The 21222-nt window shown below is 44.0% G+C and overlaps 1 protein-coding gene across 2 annotated transcripts in view; it reads right to left on the reverse strand.

Annotated features, from left to right (window-relative positions):
* The window catches only part of ITPK1 (inositol-tetrakisphosphate 1-kinase), a 129301-nt gene that overhangs the window by 34346 nt on the left and 73733 nt on the right, over positions 1 to 21222 (reverse strand). For both annotated transcript variants that reach the window (XM_035107068.3, XM_088655265.1), the window contains one exon: positions 2339 to 2456. In XM_035107068.3, coding sequence (XP_034962959.1) covers positions 2339 to 2456 — 118 coding nt within the window. The remainder of the gene's footprint in view (positions 1 to 2338; positions 2457 to 21222) is intronic.

Raw genomic sequence — 21222 nt, forward strand, 5'->3', positions numbered from 1 at the left:
GAGGCTAGGACCATGACACGACCCCATTGGGAACCTCTGGGGGAGTTCGAGTTGGTTTGCATCGATGGGTCTCCCCCTTCCGGTGGTTTACCCTTACAGGACTCCCTGCGCAACGGGCAGGAGTCAGATATAGCCAGGTCCATTCAATGACTAAACCAATACCGCTCACATTCTGTAATCAATAAAGTTGTGGCCAAAATTTGCCCAATAACATTAACGTAATATCTGTGTCCTGGTGTTATATTCTTCAACGAGGGGGTGATTACGGGGTCTCGGCACGCAACACACACATTTTCAATTTAAGTAATCTTATACAGTATATCATCTTTTTCAGGGCCAAAGGACCTGTCAGAGCAGTTCACAGTTAAAACAATAAAAAACAACTATTTAAATCAAAAGGTATAATACATTTAAACCACCCAATATAACATAGATAAAAAAAGCAAGAGTTAAAACGTTGTAGACCAACAGCCCCATTCAATTAAAAGCAGTTTTAAATTTATGGTCTGTCTGAACACAACCAGAGAGGGAGTCACACGTATATTCCATGCAAGGGACCTGTCTCTTGGGCTCATCAACTACATGGAACTTACTGGCAGGCTAGTTCCTGCTTCATCAGACACATTATAAATGGGCTTTGGCCCATAAAAGCTTATGGCACAATACACATGTTAGTCTTTAAGATACTACAACACCCTGTCCTACTTCCATTAAAAAGAACCTTTCAGGAGGATTGCAATTTGTTAATCTCTAGAATAAAATCTACTTACAAATTCATTTCATAAGCATAGTCAACCTTGAACAGATTTTCAGGTAAACACAGATCATAAAAGCTTCCTTTAGTAGAGATACTGGAACAGAATCCTGCCTGCCTGCAAACTGCACACTTTCTTAGAGTACCTTTATGAAAATACTTTAATATGTATTCAATTTCCTGCCCCAAAGGCATGCACTTTATTTAGGAAGTTCAATAAGCTCATTTGCATAGCCAGCAACACAGCCTCATTGAAGAGCAAAGATAAAATTAGTGTAATGGGACTAGATGACATACTTCAAAGAAAACTGCTACTGCACTGAGCACGAAAAAGCTCACATTCCTAACTAGATGAAATCAGCTACATGTACAAGACAAAAAATAAAAATGACATGAAATATGTCAACTCAAGCAGCACTAACCTTAGCAGATTCATCACTTCATGCTTCATTCACCTCTAACCCATTATTCAACCCTTTCTAATAACTCTCTTCTCAAAAAGAACATACATAGTAATTCATACAATTAACACCACCAGCATACTTGAAAAATGGCCACAGTAAAGATCCTCTCCACACTTTTGTAGCCAAACAGGTAAACTTCGCCCCATTTTGCAAGTGAAAAAACCATGCAATAAATATGTAGTTCAGGATAATGGAACAGCAATTCATCTATTAAAATGTGAAATGCTTTCCTTAAAAAAATTAAAAAGTGTAAAGGTTGACACACTGAGCATGTGTGAGCATGTCTATAAAATTTGAGAATAGCCCCTTAAAAGATACAATATTCTCCAGCACTGAAGATTCAATGAGAAACCCCCAAAAAACTGGATAAGATGCTTCTGCAATATTACTCCAGGTCCTAATCTCTTCATCTGCCCCAAATAAGAACAGCCTGCTGTTCTCATAGTGGCCATCCAGTGGCTTATGGGAAACCCCAAAGCTGGTTGAGTTCACTTTGTAACTGAGCAATCTGATTGGTAGAGATGTACTGTTGTCATCCTTCTAGAAAAAGAGGTTCTGGAACTCACCACGAACCCCTCCCTCGCTCCCTTGGAATGGCAATGGCGCCCACCTGAGAGGTGCCGGAACTGAATTCTGGCGAATTCCAGCTGAAAAAAAGCCCTACTTCTGCCCTTCCTCCTCAAATTTGCTCTGCATGGTTTACTTCAGGATAGAGGTCTCTGGTGCCACTTCATACCAAATGTGGTAATAACAGGAGCTTTCTGAAGCTTCTTCAGGGCAGAGGCCTATACGCAGGTGCAACACCTGTATTAAGATAGCTAGTATAAGGGTTGGAGCTATGTAGAAACAGACAGAATAAAGCAAATAATATAGCATCTTTTTTCTTTTTTCTTTACTGGTGACATGAGAAGACAATCATAGTCTTAAGTTGTAAATAGACCCCCCCCCCCAAAAAAAAAGTTCAGTGTGGCTTGGTAGATCCAGATATGAATGATGAGCAGTTAGATTTGTCAGTATTGAACTTAGCCATCAATGAATGCAGACTACCTTTCTAACCAGCTATCAATCCCAGCCCCCTCCTCCACACTCAAATAACCAGTGAAAAATGCTAGCGACTTACCTTGCATGTAGGTCTCTATTTGCCTAATAAGCTCATAAGACTTCGATCTGTCCAGCAAGGTCCTGATAGCAGGAAGGGGGTCCAAAATTATGGTTTCAGGGTGAGCATCAATATACTCCTATGGGAATGAAGAAATATGGCACAGAATGTTACATATGAAGGTAAATGATTTGCTGGAATCTAGATGCATGATGGGAATCAGAGTGCCACAACAGAGGACACTAAAAGTTCAGCTTACCAGTTACTGACAATTCCTGAATTTCATGTTTCACACCAATTTATCTTGCTGTTCCGAAAACAGCAGTTGTTTAGGTAAGAGAAGCTATGACTGCCAAAATTGGAGGGCCGAGGTCTATAGCATCTCTTGCACCTCTTACTTTGTGTATTTAAAAATATACATCAAGTGCAAAAAATATTTTTCCTTGAAACGTTGGCCAATCTGTCCCATGTACTGAACTCCAACAGATCAGAGTGATCAGAAATACAAACACACAAACCACATATGGCCATTATCAAGGGGCATTCAATGACCCATTGCCTTGTAGAGGAATCAAATGAGGGTGGGATGCTGCCTACATACTTGGGAGAAGAACCGCCAGTATTTTATGAAGGGCACTCCTGGCCAGAGGATACAGTGGAACAGACTCCCTCAGTCAGACTCTCCTTCATTGGAAGTTTTAAAGCAGAGGTTGGATTGTCATTTGTCCTGGATGTTTTAGATTTCTCTATTCCATTGAGAAAAATGGAGAAACACGCCTCGGAAGCCTTACAACTTCCAAGGCACGTTGGAAAACAGAAGCTTTCACTTCCGGGTTTTTGGCGTTCGGGTTCTGAATCGTTCGTCTTCCAAGATGCTCGAAAACCGAAGTTCCACTGTACTGCAAAGTGCTTGAGCAGCCTATCAATGGATCGATCGATCAATCAATTTGCAGCGGAGAAGAAGAAGAAGAAGAAGAAGAAGAAGAAGAAGAAGAAGAAGAAGAAGAAGAAGAAGAAGAAGAAGAAGGAGGAGGAGGAGGAGGAGGAGGAGGAGGAGCCTATCAATGGCTAACAGATTTCACTTCGTCTGGCTGGTAACTGTGGGAAGCAAGAATGTGGACTAGATGGGCTTTTGCATAGCTCTTCTTAAGTCAACATCATCTGTATAGCTGAATAGAATTGCTATGGCACTTAAATTTATTACTATTGCATGGGTTTAGAACAGGGGTCAGAAAACTTTTCCAGCAGGGGGCCGGTCCACTGTCCCTCAGACCTTGTGGGGGGGCCGGACTATATTTTGAAAAAAAATATGAACAAATTCCTATGCCCCACAAATAACCCAGAGATGCATTTTAAATATAAGGACACATTCTACTCATGTAAAAACTTGCTGATTCCCAGACCGTCCGCGGGCCAGATTTAGAAGGCAATTGGGCCGTATCCGCCCCCCTGGCCTTAGTTTGGACAAGCCTTAGTTTGGACACCCTGGTTTAGAAGGCTTATCCATATTGTGAGGGACCACACCACGTCTGCTAAAATCAGTCTGATGTCTGAGCTTAAAGGCATACAGTGAGTCCTGCTAAGCCCACACTTCAGTGATGGGTGCCTGTGGGCCTTTTGATGTTGCTGGACTCAAACCCCCATAAGCTCTAGCCAAAACAAGCAATGACAAGGGAGGGTGAGAGTTAGTACAGCCACATCTTCTCCATCTCTGTTCTACCTGAAGCTTTATAGGATACAGAAAGTGCAGCTAATCTTAGGCTCAACAGGCTTTCCAGTATATTACATCCTACGATAATGATTAATCCAGAACCACAGTGTTCAGCAAAGTCACAACCCACACTAAGAAAGAAAAAAGGAAATCTACTTATTTTCCTGTATATACTAGGGAAACAAAAATAAAGTCTATGAAAATGCTTAAAAACACTAGATTCCACTGTGCAGACAGCTACACATCCCAACCATCTCTCATTGATTAAGGTGTCAGACTAATGGTCTCTTCATATCGAAATTAAGCCAGTCCCGTCCGATGATCCTAAAACTTCCACTTTCTTACTTGTTCTGCCTGCCTTAACCAACATTTTCACCACTTCATCTGCCTGTTTTATCAAACATACCAATCATATTACATGCACCTCCTTATAAAACTTATGAAAGGTCTGTGCTCTTGGGTTAAGATCAGCCTGACCCAGATGCTGTAGGTGTGTCCCTCTGCCTTTATCTTCTACACACAAGCCAAACCAAAAGAAACACAGACCTAGATTAATAGAATAAAGGTAAAGGGACCCCTGACCATTAGGTCCAGTCGTGACCGACTCTGGGGTTGCGCACTCATCTCGCATTATTGGCCGAGGGAGCCGGCGTACAGCTTCCAGGTCATGTGGCCAGCATGACAAAGCCGCTTCTGGCGAACCAGAGCAGCACATGGAAACGCCGTTTACCTTCCCGCTGTAGCGGTTCCTATTTATCTACTTGCACTTTGATGTGCTTTCGAACTGCTAGGTTGGCAGGAGCTGGGACCAAGCAACGGGAGCTCACCCCGTTGCAGGGATTCGAACCGCCGACCTTCTGATCAGCAAGCCCTAGGCTCAGTGGTTTAACCACAGCGCCACCTGGGTCCCTGATGAGCGAGCATATCAGCATGCAAAAAACCCAAAAAAACCCCTTCATTGCCATTCTAAGAGAAAGAGGGAGATGTTCATGGTGAGCTCCAGCACCTCTTTTCTAGAAACAATACCCATAAAGGTTTTCCCACAGGGCTGCCTCCTCCTCCTGCAATCCAGCTTGAAAGAAGCATTCTATTGTAGTATATCAAATAGGTTGCAATGTGTACTTGGTTATGGTGTGGGTATGTGCATGTGTGTGGTACCCACAACCATTTTCCCAGTTTGCAAGCAACCCCTCATAAGATATTCTATTTGGCTTTTGTTGAAACTCCTTTAAAAAACACGTATTATTGGTATTGATTTGTCATTCAATCAAAGTATTTAAAATAACTAAAAAAACTTTTCAAGAATTATTATTTGTGATGCACTGGCACTGGGCACAAAACCAGCTATCCATGTGAATCCTGTTTGAATTATTTCTGCATTTAATTCTTTTGTGAGATATCAAAGAGCCACAAAACAACTCATATTAACTAGACTTTACAGAAGCACAGCCTGAGATGTAGTGATGACGTCTTGTGATTTTCTGAAAGGTTGCTTAGTCATAATTTAAGTCCTAGCTTTCCTTTACTACCCATAAAGGGCAGATAAAAAAGCTCTTCATCTCCAGAGTAACCCCCTAATTGCCTAAGTGGAGGAGTTCTAACAAGAGCTACCGTAGCACTCCAACAGGAACTGAAGTCTGGAAAACAGACTTAATTCATCAAATCCCTAGATGGGGCTCATACCACAGAAACACAAGGAGAGAGGAAAACCAACTGCTCCTGGCAAAAGCAGTAGGTGAGAGTCAAACAAAAGGACGACACTCTCAGCATCACCCCTCCTTCCGAATCCCAAATTAGTAGGCTTAAAATGTTCAGTTGTAAACAAACCAACTTCTAGATGTACACTAAAGCTAATGAAACTAGCTTTTCAACAGGATGAAAGATAATTCCAAGAAACCAGCTAGGCAGGCACTGGCTTTTAGCCTTTGATTCCTTACAGACAATGACCTGCAACAGTGATAGTTCCAAAGAATATTGTACAATTCCAGTTTCAGCTATTAAAAATAGAGCAAAGGACCTGTTGTGCTACTAGGAACAAGCTTTCTTTAACCTTCTTTCTACATATGGGGAGAAAGGCCCTAGATATATAGCCGTCTCAGGATTCTGGCAATTTTGCTATAAATGAGGAGCTGTGTGACCATGTCGCTGAGAGAAATATGTAGCTTTTCTTTTTTTAAAATTACAAAAAAACAGCAAGGAAATGCCCCTTTGAGCAACAGCAAAATAAAATGGCTATATTAAGGCATTACTTATTTTTAGCTTGACATTGAATTCCTCCAACTCTATATCTCTCCTTCACTTAGGCCTACAGAGTAAAGGCTGGTTCAGAATACGCACCACCTTATGCAGCAAGCTAAATGCTACATCTCTTGGGAGAGTGGCTCAAGTTATTTTCGAATGGGGAAGGAAGATTATATAGAGCAATGGTAATCCTACTGCGAATGGGAGTTCACTTATGGGCTAGCTAGCACAAACAGCGGGCATTTCTGTTCGTTTTAGAGCAAAGGCTACATACAGCACTCTCCAAACCTGAGGCATCTCATTTGGTGGAAAACGTTAAAATGAGTGCCCGTTTCTTATCTACGAGTGATCTGTAGTGAAATAAAAACATAGGCATGGATTTAGCGACGAACTCCACTCATGGGATGCTGCTGCTGGAAGAAACGGTGATGGTGAATATCTTTTCCAGTTCCTCCTTCCTCTTGAACACCCTTTGAAAAACCCTTCTGTATGTGGCAAGGAGACTCTGGGTTGTCTCTTGAAAACAGCATAAAATGGATTTGATTCTATCACAGGTACACAGTACACAGTATCACAGTACACAGGTGCCACTGTTCCCAAGCTTTTTTACTTAGGGAGCCTCACGAGCAGCATTTCCCCCCCCCCCTCTCCCTCTCTTTTTCAGAAACCAGTTGCTGGTCCTGTGTCTATTTCCCCATTCCTGTCCTGCACTGTTTTCATTAACCATGCACTGCTTTCTGGTGCCAAGGCCACAGGCTAATGGGAGTGTCTGTTTAGAGAATCAGTTACCGGAGGGTGGCATACTCCGAATTCATGTCCTGTCAACTTTCAATTTAGTTATACTTTAAAGGGGTGAATGATTGTACATTGAAGGAGGGAAAAGGAAATCGATCACACTTGGCCTAGCATAGGCACTTCCTTGATTGCTCACCCAAGGTTGAAAAGGAAGCTGAATCTAAGTCATATACAGTACTAAATCAACTGAAATCAGTGGGTATAGCTAGCCTGAGCTTACCGATTTTAAAGTGTTTATTCTGAGTATGACTTAGTTGCATACCACTGTTTTGTTTTTGTTTTTAAATGTCTCCAGGGAACCCTTTCCATAACCACTTTTCTGCCAAGGACCCCCTGCATGTTGGATAAAATTATGGGGAACACACTCAATTTGGGGAGGGGGGAGGTGCTAAGCCTTGGGTAGGCAAACTAAGGCCCGAGGGCTGGATCCGCTCCAACAGCCTTCTAAATCCAGCCCGCAGACGGTCTGGGAATCAGCGTGTTTTTACATTAGTAGAATGTGTCCTTTTCTTCAAAACTAGTGTAATTAAGCCCGTTGAGTAAACGGGCGCTAGAACATCCCGGGGTTCAGAGAAGCGCTTGTGCAGCGCTTCTCCGAACCCCGGGACCTGTCCTTCCTGTCGGTGGCAGGGGGACAAGTACGAAGGAGGAGAAATCAGCCCTTTCTCCTCCTTCCTTCCTCTCCCCCAGCCGCCGACAGGAAGGAGACACCTCGGGGTTCGGAGAAGCGCTTGCGCAGCGCTTCTCTGAATCCCGGGACCTACGCCAGGGAGGAGAGGCTCCTTCCCCGTCCTGGCGTGGCCTGGCCTGGCTGGAGGCGGCACCGGGGCCGGCCGCGAGCCCTGCGTTGGCAAGGCGGGAAGCCCCGTTTCTCCGCGGGACACAAACGCCTACCTTGCCACCGCTGCTTCGCGGCCTCCCGTCGCTGCCGCCCCTCTCACGGGCCAAGGAGGGTTGTGAGGAGGAGGCGGAGGACCAAGATGGTAGCATCGGGCTCCGGGGCTGCAGCGGTGGCGGGAGCTGGACCGGGCTCTTCAAAGGCGCCCTTCCTCCCCCCATTCACCTCCGCCGGCCTCCACCCTCGCTTCCCCGACGTGCCCTGCAGTGAGGCGGTGTCCGGCTGGGAGCGGCGGTTGGAGGAGGCGGGGGGAGAGTGCGCGTGCGCATGCAGTCTCTTCGTCCAGTCCCTGTGTCCGTGGGGCACATGCGCAGTAGCGCGGACACAGGGACTGGACGCAGAGACACTTGCACATTATTATATAGGATGCATCTCTGGGTTATTTGTGGGGCATAAGAATTCGATCTTTTTTTTCCTATAGTGCAGCCCCCCACAAGGTCTGAGGGGCAGTCGACGGGCCCCCTGCTGAAAAAGTTTGCTGACCCCTGTACTAAGCAATCCAAATGGGCCTCACCATTTTCTCTGACCTGCAACGGCTGTTATTGCCTTGAGAGGGTGGGGCGGGGGTCATAAAGATTTATATACAGTGGTACTTCCTGTTATGAACTTAATTTGTTCCGCAGGTCCGTTCTTAACCTGAAACTGTTCTCAACCTGAGGCGTGCTTTCACTAATGGTGCCCCTCACTGCCGCCATTCCACTTCCGCTCACATCCTGGGGCAAAGTTTGCTACCAGGAGCACCTACTTCCGGGTTAGCAGAGCTCGTAACTCGAAGCGTTCATAAGGAGGACAGTATGTAACACAAGGTCCCACTGTACTGTATGTTATCTTTAGGTTATTATTGCCTCTGTTCTTGGCATGTGAAAGTTTTACACACACACACACACACACACACACACACACACACACACACACCAGGCATTTGTATTCTTTTGCTGATAGAAGTTAATCCCATAAAATCTTATAATCCATTTGCTACAAGAGAAAACAATATATAGTTGTGCTATAACAACATTTTCCAGCAGCAGCAGTACAGCAAGAATCTTGTGCAAAATAAAAGGAGACATTCCATTGGCTCCACAATCTATCCATTTGTGAAAAAGCAGCCATCTGGCTTATATCAGCAGGTGGGCCCGTAAGAAGCTCAAGGTGAGTTCAGGCCTTCCCTGAACAGTGGGCTCAAAGACTTTGAATTAAAAACACCAGATAGTTTTGTTTTAGATTTGCAAATAGAATTTTATTTTAAGGACTGGGCTTCTTTTGTGGGCTTTCTTTATGCAAGCTCAGAGAAAGGCAGAATTAATACAAAATCCATTGCTCCTTCACCTACGCTCAGAGGGCCGAATGCAGCATTGTTGCATGACACCTTACACAGCAACGTTAATAGAAGACATGTTCCACAGGACTTACAACCTCTATTTACATTTTTTTTTGGGGGGGGGGGAGAGAAGAGTGAGAGAGGGTGATTGAGAAAGAGAGAGGAGAAACTATCAAGCAAATGCAGTTGCCCCCACTCAGGCTTTGTTTAAGTGTGTGTGCGTGTGTGCGCAGGCTAAGTGGCTAAAACTTTAAAACTTCATAGAAAAGGTGGCAGAGCCAAGAGGCAGCAGTCTGCAGGTGTTCTGGGAGAGCATTCCAGGCAAAAATGACAGGAAGGAGGAGTGGCCGTGTCAATACATAGCCATTTGTCTTGCTTACTGCCCTTCAATGGAAATGCCCACTTGAGACAAGTGCTTTCACGCAGCACAAATGCAACATGGGTTGTTCCTAGGCAGCAGAAAGCCTGTGCACGATCAAAGTCCTAAGTTCATTATGCACCAGCCTAACAATAGGTAGGCAATTTGTTCTTGCCCTCTGATAGACAGCAGGAGCTCACACGCACTTCATGAAGACAGCTCATGGCGCTGGACAGCACACAAGAGGAATTAGTCACTTTTTAAGCCTTGTAACAAGGACACAGTGCACACCAAGCTACATGTTGCACAAAACTCCAGATTGCACAGTGTGTAACTCTTCCCCAAGCTGTAATCAACTTGCCTTTGTGTTTTTAAATGTTTTTGTTTTATTTTTAAGTGTACTGTTTTTCTGCTTTGTTGTTTGCTGTTCTGGACTCCTTTGGGAGGAAGTGCAAGTGAAATAAATAAATAAATAAATAAATAAATAAAATGCTCCACTCTGCCATCTTGCAAAGGCTTCTTAATTAGAAGGGGGAGATCTCTAATTTTCTGCAAACCAGAAAAGAAATTGTACAAAATATTCAGTGCCTACAACAACGTGTTTTCTGTGAGCATGTTACAAAGATGGGAGAGGTACAGTACTAAAAATATCATCTGATTGAACTTTTAAAAAAAGTTTTTCCTCCCTTCTTTCCCTCTCTTTGAGTGCAATAGGAAATATGCTGCTTCAAAAGAAGCAGCACATTTCTTGGCCATAGGGATCAGTGCCATTGGGCAATTGCCAAATCCCCAGCATCTTGGAGGGCCTATTGCCACTGCTTCCACAAGACGTTTTGTACTGCGAGAAGTGTAGTCTCAAAAAGGGAGGCATGATGTGGAAGCAAAGGGCCTGGATGCAGGTGCCCAAAAGCCACGCATATCCCAGGCAATTAAGTCAGAATTGGATTGTCCAAACACAGAATTGGGTTGTTCAAGTTGTTACACTTTTAAACAAGTTCTCAAAGTCTTATCTGAAAGATAGCAGGCTCTCTCTCACCATCCAGCATAAGAATCTGGCTAGTTCCCATTGCCTTACAATCAATGTCAGGATGTCAGTATCCCTTCTTATCCTGCCATTCCACAGAAAGACTAGAGTCTCAGCAGAAGCATGTTTTTCAGAAGTAGTGCAATAAGAGCAAATGGTGGTGGGCATTGCAATCTTCATCTGGCACTGGCATGGGGAAAATAATAAATGAAATCTATAACTCCTTGCATTACATGCTATTAGCTTTGTTAAAATCTGTGCAAAAATGTCGTCTGAAATTTTTATAGATGAGATAGCTACCCAGCCTGGCAATAAAATGTCTTGCTAACAAGGCTGGTATGTATGAACTTCTGTATCCAAGCCTCCCCCTCTCATGATCCTTGGCTTGCCTAGAAATACTATAAGGAATATGCCTTTTAAATTAAATTCCTATGTGACTTCATTCCCTCTCCCTTTTTCATATAAAAAGGATCATGTGGAATTCTTCACAGCAGGCTGATAACTGCAACTCCTTAAAAGCAGGAGAGCTGGTGAACAAGGGCCACTAGTAAACATGGTTTCTGTGGAACATTATTCTCAGCCAACCTACAGCCAAAGCGAGGTCAACCGGACGCAATATGACCCAGCATGCATTTCCACTTAGGGTAACGTGCAAAGGCTATTGTATTTATCTGTACTTTTACAATGGATAAATACATTGTTCAAAACAGCTTGTAAGAAAGAGCAGTGACTGTTCATTAAGCTGGATATATATTCATGGAGAAAACTCCATGGACAAAGACAACAGGCATATAAAAGTTATGACGCTGGAAGATGAGCCCCTCAGGTCGGAAGGCGTCCAACATGCTACTGAGGAAGAGCGGAGGACAAGTACAAGTAGATTCAGAGCTGATGAAGCGGCTGGGCCAAAGCCGAAAGGACACTCAGTTGCGGATATGCCTGGAAGCGAAAGGAAAGTCCGATGCTGTAAAGAAAAATATTGCATAGGAACCTGGAATGTAAGAACCATGAATAGAGGTAAGCTGGATGTGGTCAAAAATGAGATGACAAGTATAAATATCGACATCCTGGGCATCAGTGAACTAAAATGGAAGGGAATGGGTGAATTCAGTTCGGGTGACTATCATATCTACTACTGTGGGCAAGAATCCTGTAGAAGAAATGGAGTGGCCCTCATAGTCAACAAAAGAGTGGCAAAAGCTGTAATGGGATGCAATCTCAAAAATGACAGAATGATCTCGATACGAATCCAAGGCAGACCTTTTAACATCACAGTAATCCAAGTTTATGCACCAACTACCGGTGCTGAAGAAAGTGAAATTGACCAATTCTATGAAGACCTACAACACCTTCTAGAAATGACACCAAAGAAGGATGTTCTTCTCATTACAGGGGATTGGAATGCTAAAGTAGGGAATCAAGAGATAAAAGGAACAACTGGCAAGTTTGGCCTGGGAGTTCAAAATGAAGCAGGGCAAAGGCTAATAGAGTTCTGTCAAGAGAACAAGCTGGTCATCACAAACACTCTCTTCCAACAACACAAGAGACGACTCTACACATGGATATCACCAAATGGGCAGCATCGAAATCAGATTGATTATATTCTCTGCAGCCAAAGATGGAGAAGCTCTATACAGTCAGCAAAAACAAGACCTGGAGCTGACTGTAACTCAGATCATCAGCTTCTTATAGCAAAATTCCAGCTTAAACTGAAGAAAGTAGGAAAAACCACTGGGCCAGTAAGATACAATCTGAATCAAATCCCTTATGAATACACAGTGGAAGTGAGGAACAGGTTTAAGGATTTAGATTTGGTGGACAGAGTGCCTGAAGAACTATGGATGGAGGCTCGTAACATTATACAGGAGGCAGCAACGAAAACCATCCCAAGGAAAAGGAAATGCAAGAAGGCAAAATGGCTGTCCAACGAGGCCTTACGAATAGCGGAGGAGAGGAGGCAAGCAAAATGCAAGGGAGATAGGGAAAGATACAGGAAACTGAATGCAGATTTCCAAAAAACAGCAAGGAGAGATAAGAGGGTCTTCTTAAATGAGCAATGCAAAGAAATAGAGGAAAACAATAGAATGGGGAAAACCAGAGATCTGTTCAAGAAAATTGGAGATATGAAAGGAACATTTCGTACAAAGATTACCATAATCAAGGACAAAAGTGGTAAGGACCTAACAGAAGCAGAAGACATCAAGAAGAGGTGGCAAGAATACACAGAGGAATTATACCAGAAAGGTATGGAGGTCTCGTACACCCCAGGTAGTGTGGTTGCTGACCTTGAGCCAGACATCTTGGAGAGTGAAGTCAAATGGGCCTTAGAAAGCACTGCTAATAACAAAGCCAGTGGAAGTGATGATATTCCAGCTGAACTATTTAAAATTTTAAAAGATGATGCTGTTAAGGTGCTACACCCAATATGCCAGCAAGTTTGGAAAACTCAGCAATGGCCAGAGGATTGGAGAAGATCAGTCTACATCCCAATTCCAAAGAAGGGCAGTGCCAAAGAATGCTCCAACTACCGCACAATTGCGCTCATTTCACACGCTAGCAAGGTTATGCTTAAAATTCTACAAGGCAGGCTTAGGCAGTATGTGGACCGAGAACTCCCAGAAGTGCAAGCTGGATTTCGAAAGGGCAGAGGAACTAGAGACCAAATAGCAAACATGCGCTGGATTATGGAGAAAGCTAGAGAGTTCCAGAAAAACGTCTACTTCTGCTTCATTGACTATGCAAAAGCCTTTGACTGTGTCGACCACAGCAAACTATGGCAAGTTCTTAAAGAAATGGGAGTGCCTGATCACCTCATCTGTCTCCTGAGAAATCTCTATGTGGGACAAGAAGCTACAGTTAGAACTGGATATGGAACAACTGATTGGTTCAAAATTGGGAAAGGAGTACGACAAGGTTGTATACTGTCTCCCTGCTTATTTAACTTATATGCAGAATTCATCATGCGAAAGGCTGGACTAGATGAATCCCAAGCAGGAATTAAGATTGCCGGAAGAAATATCAACAACCTCAGATATGCAGATGACACAACCTTGATGGCAGAAAGCGAGGAGGAATTAAAGAACCTTTTAATGAGGGTGAAAGAGGAGAGCGCAAAATATGGTCTGAAGCTCAACATCAAAAAAACCAAGATCATGGCCACTGGTCCCATCACCTCCTGGCAAATAGAAGGGGAAGAAATGGAGGCAGTGAGAGATTTTACTTTCTTGGGCTCCTTGATCACTGCAGATGGTGACAGCAGTCACGAAATTAAAAGACGCCTGCTTCTTGGGAGAAAAGCAATGACAAACCTAGACAGCATCTTCAAAAGCAGAGACATCACCTTGCCGACAAAGGTCCGTATAGTTAAAGCTATGGTTTTCCCAGTAGTGATGTATGGAAGTGAGAGCTGGACCATAAAGAAGGCTGATCGCCGAAGAATTGATGCTTTTGAATTATGGTGCTGGAGGAGACTCTTGAGAGTCCCATGGACTGCTAGAAGATCAAACCTATCAATTCTTAAGGAAATCAGCCCTGAGTGCTCCCTGGAAGGACAGATCGTGAAGCTGAGGCTCCAATACTTTGGCCACCTCATGAGAAGAGAAGAATCCTTGGAAAAGACCCTGATGTTGGGAAAGATTGAGGGCACTAGGAGAAGGGGACGACAGAGGACAAGATGGTTGGACAGTGTTCTCGAAGCTACGAACATGAGTTTGACCAAACTGCGGGAGGCAGTGCAAGACAGGAGTGCCTGGCGTGCTATGGTCCATGGGGTCACGAAGAGTCGGACACGACTAAACGACTAAACAACAACAACATATTCTTACGTATGCAGTCAAGTTTGATAGCTACAACAGAAGGCCATGTTATGTTGCTAAAGCCACAGCAAAATGTAAATAAATTAATCATGACGAAGTTAAACGAAAGGCCATTATGTCTGAGCATCTGAGTGAAAGTGGCATGGAGCACAATACTAAGGCATGGATAGCAAGTGAACTAATGCAGCTGAAGCTGCTCTCCGTAATGTGCATTTTAAGCAAAGATAAAATCAATAGCCTCTAAAGAACTGCTCATGGAGCTAAAAGCATTTTTGTAATGATAGCGCATGCAGAGCACCCTCTTGAACATGCCCAAGAGTTCAATAAGAATTGCATACAAGCTGTGCAACAGCCTGGGTGTCACACAAGTGTGCAATTATATCTGGAAGCGAAATAAGCCATCCTCAGAATCTAATTTAAAAAGAGCAAACATATACTAGGCCTTATGCGAAGGAAAGCAAGCCAGAGAATAGTCAGGCTATGGAGTATGCAGTGGATTTTGGAAAACGTTCCCCCCCCCCCCGCTTCAGATGTCTTCTAAAAGTCAGATAGTTGTTTCTTTCCTTGACATCTGATGGGAGGGCATTCCACAGGGTGGGTGCCAATACTGAGAAGGCCCTCTGCCTGGTTCTCTGTAGCTTCACTTCTCGCAGTGTGGGAACCACCAAAAGGCGCTCAATGTCTGGGCTGAATGATAGCAGTAGAGCCGCTCCTTCAGGTAAACAGGGCCAAGGCTGTATAGGGCTTTAAAAGTCAACACCAGCACTTTGAATTCTGCTCAGAAACGTATTGGGAGCAAATGTAGGTCTTCCAGATGGTCTCAGCTGCTGCTCCCAGTCTAGCCGCCACATTCTGGATTAATTGTAGTTTCGGAGTCACCTTCAAAGGTAGCCCCATGTAGAGCACACTGCAGTAGTCCAGGTGGTAGATAACCAGTGCATGTACCACTCTGGCAAGACAATGCACAAGCAGGTAGGGTCTCAGCTGGCATACCAGATGGAGCTGGTAGACAGCCACCGTGGACACAGAATTAACCTGTGACTCCATGGACAGCTGTGAGTTCTTAGAAGGGTTAAAATGTGGAGTCGCGGCAATTACACTTCAAGGGGTAGAAACCCCCCCCCAAGAGATTGTTGGTGCTGACCCTTATACTGCAGGAGGGAGGGGCAGTGTTTTATTCATGTAGCTGCTAATTGTTGTTGTTTAGTCGTTTAGTCGTGTCCGACTCTTCGTGACCCCATGGACCATAGCACGCCAGGCACTCCTGTCTTGCACTGCCTCCCGCAGTTTGGTCAAACTCATGTTCGTAGCTTCGAGAACACTGTCCAACCATCTTGTCCTCTGTCGTCCCCTTCTCCTAGTGCCCTCAATCTTTCCCAACATCAGGGTCTTTTCCAAGGATTCTTCTCTTCTCATGAGGTGGCCAAAGTATTGGAGCCTCAGCTTCACGATCTGTCCTTCCAGGGAGAGCTGCTAATTAGTACACAGCTTAATTTAATATCCAGTAATAAGCCCAAGGGATACCCAGTTGCATCAAGTAACTCCAAGGTCAGATGAATGGTGCTTTTACATTGCCAAGCACTGATGAGGATTTCTTGCTCCTGTTTAAGAATCACAGAAGCTTGCAGCGCTTGGCAGAGGCTTTTCATCATAGAGCACACAAGGGGTAGAGTATTGCCAGTTATACGTGGCATGGTCCAGAGTTAACTTCTTCTGCACCAACCATTCCAACAGGAAGCCTGCAGAGCTGATTAGGCAGAAGCCAGGTGTGTAAGGGTGTCCCCATGCAATAAGAATGTTGTTGTTGGCATCCATCTGTCTCGAGAGGGAATGGAGTGTGCCTCCAAGGGTGAGCAGCACTGAAATGACCTCCCTGGGTGGAGTGTGTATGAAGGTCGTGGAATGCCCAGATGACAAGACCTCCCTTCTCGGCCTTCCTGATGTGGTCCAGAGGAAAGCAGAGCAATACATTAGGCACCAGTTTGGCTGCAGGAGTTGCCAGAAGGAGCATACAAATTGCCATCCAACCATCTTAGGGACTCCACTCCAGATTTGTGTAGTGTTTACTCTGAACATCAAATGCTGAGAATCACAAGTAGGGAGAACACTGTTGTACTCAGGTCCTGCTTGCGGGCTTCCCAGAGACATCTGGCTGGCCACTGTGAGAACAGGATGATGGACAAGATGGGCCTCTACCCTGATCCAGCAGAGGTTTTCTTATGCTTTCAGTAGGGAGGAGAGGATTAGCCCAAATGAAGACAACACAAAAGGCCCAGGGCAGACCAACAGTACATCCTCTTAAGTCCTCTGTCCTGGGCTATGGTTTAAGTAGTCCTGCAAGAAGGTACTTAAACTATATATAGTTTAAAGTGTATTTCTTAAGAAATCCACTTTTAAAGTACAGCGTAGGATAGTTTCTGTGAACAATAATTCTCTTGCTTTGTTTATTTGAAATATGCTACTTGGCTGCAACCATTGTGCAAAGGTCCTCCTGTATTTATTTTGTTTAAAATGGTGCTTGCCTCTCAATACTGAACAACTGAAAGCTTTTTTTCCAGCTAAACTATTTAATACGCTGAGCTCACCCAGCCGACGGCAAACGTCTTAAAGCTGTAAGAGCATCAGTTGAAAACTTCTGCTTCGAATGCAAAGGCTGGCCAATTAACTGGAACAGCTCCTCTTAATTTAAGAAGGTATCACCTTGAAGTTTTTGTACCCAAGAAAGAAAGAAAGAAAGAAAGAAAGAAAGAAAGAAAGAAAGAAAGAAAGAAAGAAAGAAAGAAAGAAAGAAAGACAATGTCAGCAACATAAAATGCTGCATTCAGGACTTGAAGAAGCAGTAATTCTCAATATCCAGGTCAGGTGTTTTTTGTACCACCTGCACATCCAAAAGGAAATGCAAGGAATAGCCAAGGGAACAGGTCACATTACATGTTCTGAAAGATGCCTGTGTTTAGCTCCTTAACTGCATTCACTCTTCCTTCTGCTGCAGACCATGGTGAGAAATCTTTCTGGCCCAATTCCCACCTCTCACAGGCTAACTTTGACATCACAATGACTTCAGGTGACTTCCCTCCCTCCCTCCCTCCCAGGTCTTCTGAAACTCTGTTCAAGTGCTACTCTGCCAACCGGCTAAGCCTGCAGAAACAGCCTTTCAGCCGAGCCCTGCCTTTACCTGCACAGCACCTGACATCACATATGACACCAGGTGGGTGTGATTTGGCCACAAGGGGAGCCCTGGAAGAACCTGTTGTTGTTTAGTCGTTTAGTCGTTTCCGACTCTTCGTGACCCCATGGACCATAGCACGCCAGGCACTCCTGTCTTGCACTGCCTCCCGCAGTTTGGTCAAACTCATGTTCGTAGCTTCGAGAACACTGTCCAACCATCTTGTCCTCTGTCGTCCCCTTCTCCTAGTGCCCTCAATCTTTCCCAACATCAGGGTCTTTTCCAAGGATTCTTCTCTTCTCATGAGGTGGCCAAAGTATTGGAGCCTCAGCTTCACGATCTGTCCTTCCAGGGAGCACTCAGGGCTGATTTCCTTAAGAATGGATAGGTTTGATCTTCTTGCAGTCCATGGGACTCTCAAGAGTCTCCTCCAGCACCATAATTCAAAAGCATCAATTCTTCGGCGATCAGCCTTCTTTATGGTCCAGCTCTCACTTCCATACATCACTACTGGGAAAACCATAGCTTTAACTATACGGACCTTTGTCGGCAAGGTGATGTCTCTGCTTTTGAAGATGCTGTCTAGGTTTGTCATTGCTTTTCTCCCAAGAAGCAGGCGTCTTTTAATTTCGTGACTGCTGTCACCATCTGCAGTGATCAAGGAGCCCAAGAAAGTAAAATCTCTCACTGCCTCCATTTCTTCCCCTTCTATTTGCCAGGAGGTGATGGGACCAGTGGCCATGATCTTGGTTTTTTTGATGTTGAGCTTCAGACCATATTTTGCGCTCTCCTCTTTCACCCTCATTAAAAGGTTCTTTAATTCCTCCTCGCTTTCTGCCATCAAGGTTGTGTCATCTGCATATCTGAGGTTGTTGATATTTCTTCCGGCGATCTTAATTCCGGCTTGGGATTCATCTAGTCCAGCCTTTTGCATGATGAATTCTGCATATAAGTTAAATAAGCAGGGAGACAATATACAACCTTGTCGTACTCCTTTCCCAATTTTGAACCAATCAGTTGTTCCATATCCAGTTCTAACTGTAGCTTCTTGTCCCACATAGAGATTTCTCAGGAGACAGATGAGGTGATCAGGCACTCCCATTTCTTTAAGAACTTGCCATAGTTTGCTGTGGTCGACACAGTCAAAGGCTTTTGCATAGTCAATGAAGCAGAAGTAGACGTTTTTCTGGAACTCTCTAGCTTTCTCCATAATCCAGCGCATGTTTGCTATTTGGTCTCTGGTTCCTCTGCCCTTTCGAAATCCAGCTTGCACTTCTGGGAGTTCTCGGTCCACATACTGCCTAAGCCTGCCTTGTAGAATTTTAAGCATAATCTTGCTAGCGTGTGAAATGAGCGCAATTGTGCGGTAGTTGCAGCATTCTTTGGCACTGCCCTTCTTTGGAATTGGGATGTAGACTGATCTTCTCCAATCCTCTGGCCATTGCTGAGTTTTCCAAACTTGCTGGCATATTGGGTGTAGCACCTTAACAGCATCATCTTTTAAAATTTTAAACAGTTCAGCTGGAATATCATCACTTCCACTGGCCTTGTTATTAGCAATGCTTTCTAAGGCCCATTTGACTTCACTCTCCAAGATGTCTGGCTCAAGGTCAGCAACCACACTACCTGAGGTGTACGAGACCTCCATATCTTTCTGGTATAATTCCTCTGTGTATTCTGGAAGAACCTAACTGTAGGCAATACAACACTGCAGGATTACTGCTGCTGGGTCTAAAGGTGCAGCTACAAGGAACATATGGCACAGGAAAACCACAAATAAATCCCTCTCCCCTCTAACTTTTAAGCTCACTTCCTCCCATGCTGAGACAATAATCAAACTGAGCACTTTCCCACAGCTGCCAGCCGGTAACGTTGTGCAAGGTCAGAACATCTACAAGCTATAGGGGTGCTGATTGTAGCAGCTTCCCAGAGCTATACATAACATGTAGTTCTGTCCCAAGATATCAGTCAGTCAGTCAGTCAATTTTATTACAGCAAGAGGCAGCAATACAAAACAACACAATTCCAAATGAAAGATCAGCAATATCATCATCGGAGGGCAGGACAGATTGTTATAATATGTTATTCAATAAAAGAGATTTACGTTTTCTAATAGCTAAGGTGCAAAATTTGGCCACAGCGTGGGACACTGAGCTCAGAGAATCTTCCAAAAGGAATTTATGTAATGTTTTGGGGGGGAATTCCAGATAATATTGCAAGGGTGTGAATTTTGATAATAGAGGTAAAATGAGTCGCGATTGTTCTTCACTATAGAGTTCACAAAATAAAAGAATATGAATAACAGATTCCACCTTATTGGACATGCATGGGCAAAAGCGCTCATCGATTGGTACATGTAAGAATTTGCCGTGTAACACAGCTGAAGGCATCGCATCAAATCGAGCTCTGGAGAAGGCCCATCTGTAAGATTCATAGGTAATATTGGATAGATACTGGGCAGCTGCTAAATTAGGCCAAGATTTTAGACACCTGTAGTTCTCAGGGAGTAAGGCATCTTCTTTTTGCAGTTCAATATCGAAAAGCCTCTGAGTAATAATTGTTTTTGCCTTATTCAAAGTTCCATTAAAGAGGTCTTCTGGGTTTAGGCAAATTTGTTTGATCTTGTTAGTAATTTGTTCGGTTTCTGATAATTGGTTCTCATGGGAAACTTACAGATTCTTGCTTCACACAATTAACTCAAGGCAGTGTCAATTTACTCTTGGCAGAAAGCCAAGGTCTGCCTGGCCTGGCAACAGCTCTCTGATTGGTTAATGACCAGCACTGAACTCTGTTATCTAGGAATGCTAGCACAGTTGTTTCTTGTTGGGTGTTTGGAGTAGGAGTGCTGCGTATGGTTGGAGAGAGAGAGAGACAGAGAGGATTTATTTTGCTTTGCTTTGTATGCAGAAACTCTGCTGGTTTTATTTTGTTTTAATAAATCCTGTAAATAGTTACTCTGCGTCTAGCAGACTAGTCATTTCCACCTCAACTAGCTTCTGCGCTGTGCAGGAAAACTCTGCTACGTTTGGTCTAAAGCCACTAGAGCTATGCCTGACACTTCAAAATTCTAAGATAAATTGCGTAAGCCAAAGTGGATGAGGGGCTGCGGCCAGAAAATGAGATAACATTCCCTTTGGGTTATAATGAATTTTCAACCAGAGGGATATTGCTTGTTCCCAGACTTTTAATTCAACTCTGGGCAGTCCTGCCTCTTGCCTTAATATTACATTAGATGTGCTCTTAGGGGTGCCAAATAGGGATCTAAGAAATTTTGATTGGACTGTTTCGAGAATCTTAAGATTGGCAGAGAGTCCGATTTGTGAACCATATAGAAGTTGGACCAGATATTTTGTCTGAAAGACTTTTAGGGCCATGGGAAGGAAACCAGCACCTTTCCTTCTAAATAGTCTAAGAATGGCATTAGCACTTCTCTCTGCTAAGGTGGCTGATGCGGTCAAATGCGCTGAGAATTTGGCATTGTAAGAGAAGGTGATGCCTAAGTATTGGAAGTTCTTAGTTTGATCATTTCCCTTCATATTCCAATTGTGTTTCCTAAAGGAGCGGCCAAAGCGGACAATT

Source organism: Zootoca vivipara, chromosome 1 (genome assembly GCF_965207765.1).
Source record: "Zootoca vivipara chromosome 1, rZooViv2.hap1.1, whole genome shotgun sequence".
Taxonomy (NCBI): Eukaryota; Metazoa; Chordata; class Lepidosauria; order Squamata; family Lacertidae; genus Zootoca; species Zootoca vivipara.